At 31.2% G+C, this 14,405-nt stretch overlaps 2 protein-coding genes across 3 annotated transcripts; one reads left to right on the forward strand and one right to left on the reverse strand.

Annotated features, from left to right (window-relative positions):
• Positions 1–407: 407 nt before the first annotated feature.
• On the forward strand, positions 408–5,678 carry LOC115445152 (TAF5-like RNA polymerase II p300/CBP-associated factor-associated factor 65 kDa subunit 5L). Of its 2 annotated transcripts, none has more exons than XM_030171326.2 (12): positions 408–593; positions 1,180–1,331; positions 1,828–2,202; positions 2,894–3,041; positions 3,164–3,239; positions 3,346–3,484; positions 3,585–3,764; positions 3,849–4,001; positions 4,389–4,536; positions 4,618–4,786; positions 5,159–5,390; positions 5,505–5,678. In XM_030171326.2, the coding sequence occupies exons 2-12, from the start codon at positions 1,228–1,230 to the stop codon at positions 5,614–5,616; spliced, it is 1,836 nt and encodes a 611-aa protein (XP_030027186.1). In that variant the 5' UTR covers positions 408–593; positions 1,180–1,227; the 3' UTR covers positions 5,617–5,678. The 2 variants fall into 2 exon arrangements, with proteins under 2 accessions (XP_030027186.1, XP_030027166.1); XM_030171306.2 differs by lacking the exon at positions 408–593 and adding an exon at positions 878–1,104.
• Positions 5,679–6,325: 647 nt separating this feature from the next.
• Positions 6,326–7,852, reverse strand: LOC115445160 (DNA polymerase delta subunit 3). The gene is given in 2 exon segments (XM_030171339.2): positions 6,326–7,491; positions 7,494–7,852. Coding segments are annotated over 2 exon segments (1,377 nt in total). The 5' UTR covers positions 7,732–7,852; the 3' UTR covers positions 6,326–6,352.
• Between the last annotated feature and the right edge of the window lie 6,553 nt (positions 7,853–14,405).

Consider the following 14,405-nt stretch of genomic DNA (forward strand, 5'->3'; position numbering starts at 1 on the left):
GTAAAAAAAACAATATTACTGCCCGACTAAATTCAAACCCAAGACATCTGTTGACAGTGTAGTACAAAGAGAATTATAATAATATATATTATTTGAAATTGCAGTACTCGTCAGTCGAGTCGTGTCTGAGTGTACGTAAGAATATAATAGGTATCCATCTTTCCTGTTTCTGCAGTGCAACCGCAAGTAATAAGACTATAAATTCTCAAAAATAAAATTTCATAAACAAGAAATTTTTTTGCATGTTATACTTACTTAACTGAATATCTATAAAAAATATTGTGCTACTAGAATGTTAACTGAATATCTATAAAAAATATTGTGCTACTAGAATGTTTGATTATCTTACAAGTTACATTCACCATCATCATCATCACCATCACCATCATCATTCATCATCAGCCCCAGGATGTTCACTGCTGGACATGGGCCTCCCCCAAAGATTTCCAGATCGACCTATTGTAAACGGCCTGCATCCAGCGACCTACTTTTATAAAGTCATCTGTCCACCTACTCTTTGGTTTAACTCGTAGGGGACGTCCGACGCTGCGCTTACCAGTACAAGTTACATACATGAAGCGGTCTTTATACAGGTACATATATTTTTTATTTCCAATGAAATTATAACATTTGAATTATAATTCAAAGATAAAAATAACGGTACTTTTCTTTGAGTGTGAATGTTTATCCACCAAATATAAATGGAGGATTTTTCTCGAAAAAACATTTTTGTGTCTTACAATATTTTTAAATGGTACAACATCTATAACATTCAATCTATCAGCAGCATTTTACAAGTCCAAATATACGAGTAGGTTTGAAAAATTAAAACATTTTGTTTAGGGGATTTCCGAGGATTTTTGTGTTATTGTTCTGAGCTTAGCAGTTAGCGTTAGGGGTAAATATTATTCCAAACTGGTAACCCTGGTCAACGCTAATCGAACGAGGTGTTTCGTAAATAATAATAAAAAATTCTAAGTTCATGTTTATTTTTTCGACTTTAGTTATTGGAATTATTAAATTTCAATGTCCTTAATTAAGAAAACTAGAAATGATGCAATTAAGGCTGCTGTTAATTCCTATTTAGAGCGAAGAAACTATCCGGTAGAGAAATCGTGTTTTAAACCACATTTTTTTGTTATAACAATATATAAAAATAAATAACACTCATTATTTTAGGACGTGGATGTGTTTAGCAACAATTCCCACATTCAAAGTGCTGAACAAATGGCTGTGGCAACTATTGTGCAGTGTGAAGCCAGTCGCGCCAACTCAATTTTATTTTCCTGCATCAATAATGATTCCGGACAATACGATGTTCAATATACAAGGTAAGGTAATTAATTATAAGGCCCTGCCTCTGCATAATTATTTTATTTAATAATTATATCATCACCCATACTCTTGTTGACTAGAATTGTAGTTGGAATCTAATTCTCTCAAGTATTGAAAATAAAATATTTTATATTTCTCAATTCAGAATATAACGGATCTAGAAATAATCTCAGTTAGACTAGAGCACTTGTTGCACCTTGAGACATCTTACTATTCAGAAAACAATGAAATATATTTTCTGCTAAAGGTAAAAAAATAAAATAATTATAAACAACCCTTTAAAAATACACTTTGTTAATATACCTTTTTGATTTGGTTGCTGCAATTTGTATATTCTCCGTGGTGGCATTGTTATCAAATTTACACCTTTCCAAATAGCTTTTTACTCACAATCTACAATAAATTATTTAATGGATATTCAATGATCAAACTTCCAACTTTAAACTCTATAGCTAGTTTATTGATTATTTTAGGTGTTTAATTTTGTTGCAGATTGGTCAATTTCATAAAAGATATAAAAATAGAGAAAGTAAAAAATGAACTTCTCGGGTTATTAAGCCCTTTGCTATGTCACATGTACTTGGAAATGTTACGCGGTGGGCATGGAGGAGCAGCTCAAATGTTTCTAAAAAGACATTCAGCAACATTGCCTCAAAAAGATTTATCCTATCACCAACCAATTGATGGTAACTTGCCATCTGCCTTGTACAGACCCAACAGCCTTGAGCAACTCTTCAACTCACTACAAAATGGTACCATAGATAATGAAACTCCAGAAAAAGATTACATGAACCAAATATTGGATGATATTGCATCTATATACACTTTACAGGAAATTGAAACTAGGCCAACTATAGCTGCTTTCAGGTAATAATTATTAGTCATATTTGTTCACAATTTTATGTATGAATAATTTAAGTGCTATATTAGTAAATATAAAAAAATGAGTCAAGATATATTTTGATATTGTCTTATGTTACTTTTACTGATATTATAAATGTAAAAGTATTTGAAAATTATATTATGTTTATATGGTCATTAGTAAATGCAGAAACAATTGAATTTATTGAGATGAAATTTGGCATACAGGTAGACCTTGTTTTGAAGTAACACATACGCTACTTTATATCCCGGTAATTTGATCTCATGGAAAAAATGACATTATTATATGAGATTTTTTAATTTGAAGGCTTACATCATGCATTGTTTTAAGGATTTTTGTAGTGAAAAGAACATCACACGGGCAAAGCCTTAGGCATCATCTAAAACTTTAATAAAAACTAAGATATCCCTGCATATACTACTTACTATGCAAGCTATTCAATGAATATTATCATTCATATTGACAAATAATAAATTGAATATTGATATGGTGTTCATTGATGTTTTACATTATGCTATCTAATATACCAAACAACTAACTCCTTGTTATTGGAATACTATAGATGGAACAAATCTGATTAAATTTATGACATAAACATATTTTTTTACCTTTCTAAGTTGAATATATTACAGGTAAATGAATGTAACAAACATTTAAGCATTTGCTATTTTTCAGATCTTGCAAATATGACATATACTTATCACAGGATGCACTTAATTTATTAAAAGCATATCTGGCTAAACATGGACATGTGCTACTAATACAAGTTTTACAGACTTGGTTTCATATTGACATAAACAATGACACTAACAAGAAGAATTCAGTAAGTTATTTTTAGGCCATTTATATGTCAATAACTATATATTATGATGTCCAATTTGGTATCCTGTCATCTCAATTAAAACATTATGTCCTTTTTTTTTTCAAATAACATTAAAATTTCAGGAAGATGAAGAGGAAATGGAAGAAGAAGTGAATGTTACTAGAAATGATTTTGATGATAGAGCAATGGATGCAAATGGTATTATTTTTTTTATTAGGTCTAATGTTACAAATATTTTTTGTGAATAAAATATACACCCATAAAAGAATATTCTTAATTCTAATTAAATCTTTGTATTCTATAGATGTATTTGCAAAATGCAATGGACATGCAGAATATCAAAGTGTTGACAAAGAACTGAGAGATCTACAAGATGCAATAAAAGGAGTGAGGGAATCAATGGCACCTCTTAAACTGTACAAAATATCTGCACCTGATACTCAGTGAGTCAATATGATTTATTCTTTATATTTTATACTGTTTAATGATTTACATTATTTTAAACAAGTTTTTAATAACATAGAATATATTTTTTTATTCTAGATTAGTATGTGCAAAAACAGATCCCAACTGCAACATATTGTGTGGAGGATTTAGCAATTCAGAGGTAAGATTATGGGATCTTGGACAAAACAATGTCAAAAGGAGAGTCAATCGCAATATATCAGAATTTGAACTAGCATGTTACATGCAACCGGAACCCTCACCAGATGACAACACTTTGTAAGAGTACATTTAATACTGTTTACATATATTTTAGGGAAAAGTCTATTATTTACTATTAATAGTTATTGTACAAACTTACAGACAAATTGGTGCTGGCTTGCCATTAAGAGGTCATTCAGGTCCTGTTCAAGATGTTTGTGTGCTTCCTCGAGAAGAACTGATTTTATCAGCCTCATATGACAATACAATGAGAGCCTGGAGGCTTTCTGATTATTCATGCGCTGCACTGTATAGGTAAAGGCATTGAACGCTTTTAACATAAGATATCACCCTCCTTTAAACATCTAACTACATGTTTTCAGTACCTATTAGAAACGGGCGACGGCCACTTAATTACCCAATACGCATAATATACGTACACAAAACTAACTAAACAAATTTAAAACTTGAAATTGCTTGTATTGTTTGTGTACTGAGCAAAATTTTGTTTCTTTACTAAAAACTACAAAGGGTTTACTTTCTTGCATACATAAACTTTCTGTTACGAAAAAATACTGTATATAATATTAAGTATTGATGTTAGACACAAAATAGCCTTTGGCATTAACTACCCCATTATTATTTTTACTTAATTAAAATATATTTGTAAATTTTAAACATCCAATTTTTACATATTTACAGAGGTCACAACTATCCTATTTGGTGCATGGACGTGTCGAAAAGTGGACTTTTTGTTGTAACCGGTTCTAATGATCGAACTGCTAAGCTTTGGTCGTTGAATAGAACATTTCCCGTAAGAGTATTTGTTGGACATTTATCGGATGTAACGGTATGTTATGTTGTAGTAATTGTTGTTGTATTTTAAATATTGTATATTGTTCGATGAAACATTACTCTCTTTAAATTTCAGTGTGTGAAGTTCCATCCAAATGAGGTGTACATTGCTACAGGCGGAGCTGATCGAAGTGTACGTTTATGGAGTGTTTGTGATGCACGTTTGATGCGTGTTCTTTGTGGTCACAGAGGTGTAGTGAGAACACTTGCTTTTGCTCCTTCAGGATCATACTTAGCCAGTGCTGGTATGTCTATAATGGAATCTCTATAAAAAATCACAACTATTAAGCTACATTTTGAATCACCTAGGTTTCTCATCTTGGTGTAAACATGTCAGAGAGGTGTGTTAGGTATGAGCGTCAAAATGTTGTCTAATTTTTAAATGCCTCATACATGCATATTACATAATATCCAATATAACTAAAAATAATAGAATTTTTGGACATTTTTACACTCTAATGACATACACACCTACAAAAAGCAATTTAATATTTACGACAGTAAAAATATCAAAATAAGTGAAAAATTAGGGCAATTGTCGGTATTAAATTTCGGTATATTTTACTAAGGATTTTTCTAGTTTAATTTATATTACTTTATAGTTACAATATTTTCAGGTGATGATAAAAAAATTAAAGTTTGGGACTTGGCTGCTTGCACATGTGTGCATGAATATCGAGGACATCATGGCAAAGTGACTGCACTTGACTGGTCAGCAATAGGAAAATCTAGCTTAACAAACAGAATGGTGCCAGATCCAAGTGACCTACCTACAGAAAACTCGCTACTATGTTCTGCAGGCATGGATGGCATTGTTAAAGTAGTTTGCGACAGCTATTCAAAAAATAAGTGAGTGTTCAATTCAGCTTTTTTTACCCCAGATGCTATATAAAAAGCTAATATTGTTTATAATTATATATTAAAAAAACAGTCTTCAATAACTATATGATGGTTTTGTTACAGGCAAATGTCTAATCAAGAAGTCTTATCCTCCACATACAACACCAAATGCACATATTTAGTTGATGTGCAGGTTCATCCTGAGTGGGTGGTTGCCATTGGGACCAAAAGATAAAAAAACATCACCACTAGCTTTTGTAATTAGATACAAAGTAATAAAAAAAAAATTTAAACAAATATTTTATTTTATTTTAACTGTATCAAGTAGACAATTTTTGACTTAATTCAAGACACAAACACAATTCTAGTCCTTTATTTTAAGACAAGAAATTGCTGGCTCACTATTATAAAGTTCTATGTAATATTTTATGAGCAAATTGAATAATATATGTATATCACACAAATCCAAGTCTTTTTAGTGAATATTTTCAATAATCCCATAAGATAAATAAAGGAGGACCAATAAATGTCTATTAAAATGTTTACAATCTTGAATTTTGTTATTACTAAAAATTAACATAGGACCTTGTAATAGTGAGCCAGCAAAATGTCATCTTACTGAGTTTTATAAAACTATATTTAATGAAACATAATTATGAATAAATAAATTGAACTGTGTAAAACCAGTACATTTTCAAAATAACTATCAATTGAGGCACAGTTCAATTCACGTGATGAGCATTGACACACCTGGAAACAAATTTGATCTCTACACATAATTCATAAACATTACCAACATTCTGATCCCTCTTATTATAAAACAGAAAGACTTAAAGCTTTAAGCTTATCATTCACAGGTATAAATGAGCTATAAAATTTTGTAATAACTGCCGATAATTTTTTGCAAACTGAAACAACGCTGCATAGTAGCAGGAATAGCATAATTTTGCATTAAATGATGTCTAGTTATACTAAACTTTTTTGAAGAAATTAGTCATTGTGGCTTGTTTTCCTTTTTGAGGTGGTGAAATCTTTTTCTTGGGTACTTTAGTATGCTTCCCCTTGGGTGACACTTCAATTTTATTTGTAGTTTTATTTTCAACATTTTCTTTCTTTGCTGTTTCTTCCTCGTTTTCTGAGCAACTAACATAAACCTCTTCCTTCTTTGTCAAAATGTAGCCATCTTCATCTGTATAGGTTTTATCAACAATTTTCCGTCTTTTCTTAGGATTAACAATACCTGAAGTAATTTTAACAGTATTGACCGTTGGTGTTGGGGGTATTTCATCATCTGATTCATTATCAACATTCATTTGTTCAGTGAAGGGATCATTCTCCTCATGGTCACTTTCACTATCTGAAACATGTAATACTCTTTTTCTCCTTTTATCTACTTTTGTACTTGGCTTGATTAGATTGTTTGATTTTTTACTTTTAGTGCTATGTTCTGGACTTTTCGTAACATCAGCTTTTTTATTTTTAGTTCCATTTACTGGACTTTCTTTTATATAAACTGTATTTTTATTTTCATTTACTGAACTTTCTTCTACATCCATTTTTTCCAGTTTCACAGTCTCAACTTTCTCTGTTTTTATTTCAAGTTTATTTTCTTTTGTATCTTGTGTAGAACCATTAACATTTTTTGTAGTTGACATATTGGCTTTGCAAAAATATCCTGCTATGCCCTTGGAGGATTTAGATCCAAATTTCTTATCCAAAGTTTTGGTTGTGTTGGGAGTCTTCTTATTAGGTGAAGGAATTTCTTGTTTTACTTTGATTTCTGGTTCTTTCTCAATCTCCATTGGCATAACTTCATTTAGTGTATCTTCATGTTCATTTTTCTTCATTGCTTTGATTGGCTTAGTATCTTTTTGTGGTTTATGCTCATTCTGTATACTACTTGATGCAACATGGCTATTAGTTTTTAAACTACTTATTTCACCAGTTGTTCTCTTTAGGCAATAGTCGTTTTTTATTAGGCCTATGCATAAAGGTATGTCTTCAAATGTATTTATTGATGTATAAGCGACTTTATCCAACAAATTACAACCTTTATTGACACTGTACATATGAGAAAAGAATATTAATTTAAACGTCTCTCTGAGTTTTTTAAGTCTCTATCTGGGCATATAATAACTTGACCCTTATTGGTATCCGATAATCCTGATACCAAGTAATTAATATTAAGTTTTACATCCGGTTGCTCTTTCTTAATAGCTTCAACAACATCTTGTAGTAATTGTTTCGCCTCATTGACGTGAACACATAATTCCTTGCTTATAGAAATATATGTAACGATTCTATTTTCATCTAAAATGATTTCTTTCAAATGCTTAATATTTTCTTCCATGTTTTATTGGATAAAATCAACGTAAATAGAAATTTATTTAGGAAAAATAGCACACTTGCCGCTTATTATTGACATTACTTAGTAGTCCCTTGTCAACTTTAACACTTGACAATTTCTGTCACGACAACTATGGTCGGCTATAGAGAGCTATACTCTTTTATCATTGAAAGAGAGACAGTCAATGAGCACCATCTTATATGAGGAAAAAATGACAGTAAATTAATATAAGTCAAAACCAACCACAATAGCGCTAGCGTAGCAAGAGGGTAATGTTGAGTAGGACATACAAGAGGTGGTACATTTGTCCGGGACATGATGTCAAAATGTAAGAATGGCTCAAAATTATATATTGTACTACTTCAAATTTTATGTCGCGGCAGTCGCGTTACTTATTCTCCGTCTCTGGTAAACTGTAGGACGAGGACAGTGAGGTAGAGAACCGCATTCTACAAATTACAATAGGACGTTATTTAACAATGGACATTACATTACTGCGTTTCGAGTCGCGAGCGAGAGGGAAATATTTTGAGGGTTAACATTACAAAATACTGTAAGATACGCATTGAAACGCCGAGCCTCACTACGCCTCGCCTCATTTGAAGTAGGACGTTGTACCGGCTCAATGCTAAAAAGAGGCTACTCTTACAAATTCTATTTTATGTCATGTCCTACCCAACTCTACTAGAGGGAGTACATTCAGTTAGCACTTGTAAACTGAATGAAGTATGCTAATTTGAATATTTCGAAAGGTTCGCATTATAATTCGTGATTTCAAGTCATTGTTGGCTCTATGGGAAAAAAATTACAGACATCACTTTTCACGTTGATAAATGGCTACGGTTGGTTGACTGTACTACTTCGAATTATAAGCGAATTAGACCACCATCTATTGCCTTCACAAATAAATTAGAAAATAAGGACATTTTTTGCTTTGTCGCCTTTTTGCACGTATAGGCAACGTGATCTATTTCGTAACGAATTTTCGGTGAATTGGCCCATCATGCCACTCACCTGACAACGCTACTAGTGTAGTTGATGGAACTGCAGTAGATTAAAATTAGGTTTTTATGTAGTCCTAAATAATTTAGTAAATACAATCTATAAGACTGCTGTGATATTCATTCACTATTCTATAATAACTTCTGATGTTATCTTTAAAATTTATTTATTTTCTGTTGCGGCGCCACCAATTTCATTATTATTTTTGTTATTTATTTGGGATAAAAAGCAATTGTACAATAAATTTTCGAAAAATAGTATTACGTAAATATCTGAGATAATTGTAAAAATAAATACATAATGCACAATTTTTATATATAACAAAATCGAGGAACTTGCTTCGGTCGAGTATTATAATTTGGGCGATTTTTTTTTTCATGACTGACAATTTATAATTTTGCACCTGATATCTCTAAAACGTTACTAGTGTCATCTAGCGTAAAAGCTTTTAAAAGTTTTGTAATTTGACATTTGATGAATGACATTAAAAAAGTACAACTTTGTTTATTCATTGTTGTCTATTTCCATAATAATATCTTTGGTATATTCATGCCCTGGTAACTACGGAACAAATATTTTTTTTAGAATAAGCGCCATCTCTCCCCTATACATGGCACTATTTTGTTAGTATCTTTTGTCAGTGTTACTAGTTCACTATGTGGTAGTTTTGGTACGATAAAATTTTAATAATTATGGTATTTTTTTTCATTTAAGTTAGAACTAAACAAGAAGTTACGCTTTAAAAATGAATTTGATTACAATTTTGTAAAAATTATTGACAATAGTTGTAATTTTAAAATAATTTTGAATAAATGGAAATATTTTTAATATTTTATAGTAGTTTACAGTTAACAAACTATAGCAACTTCTAGTAAGCGTCACAAGAATTTTTCTGCCGGTGTATTTATATGCTCGTGCGCATTTTCTTGTGATTTTTGGTGTTTTTTTTTTATATTTACGTTGAGTTGAGCTTCAGTTCCTCCGTATTATATTAAAAATACCTGTTGACTGTTTCTTTTGTGTAAGTGTTTGTGACATACATTTGATAGGCCCTCCGCAAGGAGTTTGGACCATTATATCAGTGCAGTGTTACTGAACATTTTACATAATGTCCCGAAACATCTGCTGTGTCCCTGCATGTCCGTTCGTTGCAGCAGATGGTAAGTGTGACTTTATTTCCGTAAAAAGAGTGAATAGGATAACAAGACAAAAATGCATAGATAGGTACTTCTTAGAGCAGCTATTTTATTGGTAAATCCTGGTTTATATCAATTATTCTAGAAAATAAACAATGTAACAAGTTGTTCACCGTCACCCATGACTTAGATAATTATCAATTTAGAAATCGATGTCTCTAACATTAACTATCGAATATTGAAGAATATCAACTGCACAGGAGACCCATTTAAAGAATTTTTGTTACACTGTTTTTATTTTTACAGATATTGTTTGCTTAAAATTATGTTTCTAGTTTTATACATAATATGATAAAAAATCAATAGTTTTAAAATGAACAAAAATAATGTAATAAAATGTCTTAGTGGCTCTTCTGTGCAGTAGGTTTTTACGTTATTTTATAGTTTACGTGGAAGGTATCGAAATTTATATAATGTTGAAAATGCAATAAATTAAAAACATTTCTGTATACCAGGGGTATGCTCTCCTAAGTTCATAATTTAATCAATTAATAATATTATTTTTTATATTTTTTTTTTAATAATAAAACTACCAATTAACCTATTTTCAAACATCAAATGCAATTTTATATAGAATTTCACACAATTGTGTAGTAAGTTGAAATATGTGAATAATGTTCGAAGTGAGACTTGCTGTCTAGCTAATCTTTTTAACATGGCATGAGTTTTTCTTGGGTAGTAGATTTAGGTCACATACCTATCAGTAACTCTGAGTAATAATATCATATATATATAATAATATACCCCATTTACATTTCTTTTTAGGCATACCTCTACATTACTTTCCTAATCCGGAGAAAGATCCAGTAAGATTTCAAAATTGGCTCAAGAATATTGGAGGTGATATAGCGAGTCTGGATAGCAACACTATCTTCAAAAATCGAAGAATCTGCCGCCGGCATTTTCAAGATGTATTTCTTTATCCAAACAACAGACTTTGCAAATTGGCTGTCCCATCATTACACCTACTCTCTGAAGATCGGTCAGGTAAAATAATAATAATAATAGTAAATCTGTTAAAACTTTATTTAGTTTTCTTTATTGCGGTTTCAAATATAGCTTATTCTAGTTAATTAAAAAAAAGTTTTATTCTGTATTTTTATGAGTTCAATTAATATGATTAATCATGAGGGTCAAATTAATATAACATCTTAAATGGAAGGTTTTAACATATAAGAAAATGAGCTATGAAGTCAACTCACCATTTAGATCTCATATTTAAAAATAGAACAAATATTGATCATTTTTATTTTCTGTTATTATGATTTATAATTAGGATTGTAAAGTATTTCAACTTGCAATTTAATATCTTATTTTTTGTATCTGACTACACACATACAACATAATTACCATACAGCACTAACTACTTCTACTAGAGATAAAAATTATATTTATTATCCTTACATAATAGTGATACATACACACACTATATAAAATACTTTCATTGCAGCGCCAAAAAAATGTATCCTGATTCCAGACACCCAACCATCAACATCACATGAGGTTGCAACAACTTTACGCTGTAATGCAATACTGGTTCCAGAATTTGCAAACACTATTGAAGACAACTTAGGTAATATTATAAAATTTTTGTCAAAATGTTGTGTCTGAATTTTTTTGATTTTTTCTTGCTTTGATGAGGAAGGAAAACATTGAGCTTATGTAATTTACATATCTGAGAATTCAAATTAAGAATTTAGTGAAGTGTGTTAACACGCATCAGGGTTGGCATAATGCACTAAAATCAAATCAGGCACAACCTAGTAGAGGACGACTGTATCCAGAATTAGGACTGTATGTAATACAGAGCTGGTATTAAACTTATATAACAATGGGCAGGATGGCTAGTCATTTGTAGATTCTTCCAACCTGTGTTGGCAATCATTGATTACCATTAATCATCATGAAGAAAGTAACCTTTAATCATGTTTGTTGGCGTAAATCAATAATTATAGGTTATTAATTGATTAACTTGATTATTTTGATTTAATTAAGTACTTATATGTTACTAGCAATGTGTATAATCCAGGTATTCTATAGTATGCCTAGCCATTCTATAGTGGGCATATTTTTGCAATTAAGTAATATTATTTTCGAGGTTTCCTAGGGTGCTGATTACGAAAATTACACTTATTTTAGAAACAAAGACTTTTCATAAAAAGTTATGGCTGCATTGTAACATACATATTTATGTACTTCAGCACCAAGTACGAGTCTACTTTTGCCAAGCAGCCAACCACCTACAGCGCAAAGAGCTACAGTATTGCATCCTACATCAACAAAAACTGCTGAAAATAAACGTCGTCGTTCAGGTAAGTTATTAATAAAATTGTTATTCATTAAAATTATACAAATTTGCACCAAAACAGCAGTTATTCTTGAGAAGACTATTTTATGATCATCATGTATACTTCTAAAATTGTTATCTAGATGGATAGATATAAGAGAGAGTATGTTCCCTCGTTAAAGGTTCCTTTTCGGGATATAAAATAGGCTATGTCTTTCTTCAAAGCCCCTTCTATCTGCATACTAAAATTCATCAAAATTGGCTGATGATCCGCGATTTACGTGAGCATGAGTTATTTTTTCCTGTGTGAAAACATAAAAGACAGACACAGGCAGTTACTTCCACATTTATAATATTAGTAAGGAAAAGGATAGTATACACATGTTGATACATTTATAATAGATTCAGTATACATCAGATTATAATAAGTGGCAATATCTACTTTATTTTTCATTACTGTAATATAAGAAAATTTAACAAATCTTTAAGACTATTCAACATAATGTTTTTATGATTTTATTTGTTTAGTTGTTTAATATACCTGTTGTTTCTATTTACAGATATTTTTTTGGAATGGAAGCAAAAAAATCAACTGAAAAAGATACAGCTGAGACTCCATCGCTGTTTAAAGGACAAAAAATCCTTCCGCAGAAGATACTTGCTAGCAAGCAAAATATCAAAAACCAGTGCTTTTAAAATTGTAACGAAAAATATGTCAACAGCATCGAAAATGTTATTTAACATGCAGGTGAATGAAGGTGGAAAGAAACCCAGAGGAAGGCGTTTCACTCTAAACGAAAAAATATTAGCTTTGACATTATATAAGCCCTCCCCTAAAGCATATCGTTTGCTAAGCCACCTTTGCGTTTTGCCAAGTCGAAGAACGCTGCAAAATATTTTGAAAAGGGTAGATTTATTGCCAGGCATAAATGATACCATTTTTGAAGACTTGAAAAAGAAAGTGTCTCAAATGCAGGACAAACATAAATTTTGCTCGATTTTGTTTGACGAAATGTCTATTGCACCAGCACTAAGTTACGACAAAACACACGATAAAATAATTGGTTTTGTTGATAATGGGAGCAAAAGAGAATTATTATTTTCGGATCATGTCCTTGTATTCATGGTGAGGGGTATTGTAAAAAAATATAAACAGCCGATAGCCTACAGTTTTTGCTCTGGTACAACGAAGACAGCAGATTTAAAAATACTTTTAAAAAGTATAATCAAAAAGGTTCAGACAACAGGCCTAAAGGTAGTTGCTACTGTATGTGACCAAGGAGCTACAAATCTTGCTACCTTAAACCAATTGGTGGATGACACAAAAAAAAAATATTTGATGAAAAATGAAGAATTTAGAGGAGGCTTTTTTGAAGTGGATGATATCAAAATTGTGCCCATATATGACCCACCTCATTTAATTAAGGGCGTGCGAAATAATTTGCTCAACAAAAATCTAAAATTTGTTAAGAATGGCAAAGTTCATATGGCTAAATGGAGTCATATAGAAAATCTTTTCCACAGAAGTCCAAAATTCAGGGGCATTAAGTTGGTCCATAAGCTTACCGCTTTACACGTAGTGCCTTCAATGATTCCAAAAATGAGAGTAAAATATTGCACTCAGGTGTTCAGCAAGACTGTTGGTGTGGCACTTGGATGTATGGCAGGTATATATGTGTTAACTTAATTATAATCATATATCAAAGTATAAAAACCGGGCAAATACGAGTCGAACTCGCATACCAAGGCTTCCATGCCACCATACTATACCATTTTAAATGCCGGAAAATCTCGTTTTTTGTATGGGAATCCCCTTTATTCTTAACTTAATTTTTTTTCATTATTCGTTGTTATACTGGTCATAGTGTTTCATTATCTGCTAGACATAAAAATTCTATGCCTCAAATATCCTATAGGTTAAAGCGATTCTAATAACACATGATTTGTTAAAATTGATTCAGTAAATTAAGCTCTCCTATGTAGGAATCCTGACTGCCGTAACTAAGTAAAAAATATGTAATTACAATAATAACATTTCATTCACAGAAAGTGGAAATGTCCCTCGAGAAAGCACGGATACTGCAGAATTATTAATGCTGTTCGACGATCTATTCGACTCCGTCAACGCAAGCTTCAGCATAGAAGAAGGGAAAGTATATAGATCAGCAGTTACACGAAACTCGCCCCATTTA

Source organism: Manduca sexta, chromosome 21 (assembly GCF_014839805.1).
Source record: "Manduca sexta isolate Smith_Timp_Sample1 chromosome 21, JHU_Msex_v1.0, whole genome shotgun sequence".
NCBI lineage: Eukaryota > Metazoa > Arthropoda > Insecta > Lepidoptera > Sphingidae > Manduca > Manduca sexta.

Coding starts and splice junctions, on each gene's coding strand:
- LOC115445152 (XM_030171306.2), top strand. CDS start 1,027: ATGTCCTTAATTAAGAAAACTAGAAATGATGCAATTAAGGCTGCTGTT. Junction 3,042..3,163: donor ACACTAACAAGAAGAATTCA/GTAAGTTATTTT, acceptor TTAAAATTTCAG/GAAGATGAAGAGGAAATGGA. Junction 3,765..3,848: donor TCACCAGATGACAACACTTT/GTAAGAGTACAT, acceptor ACAAACTTACAG/ACAAATTGGTGCTGGCTTGC.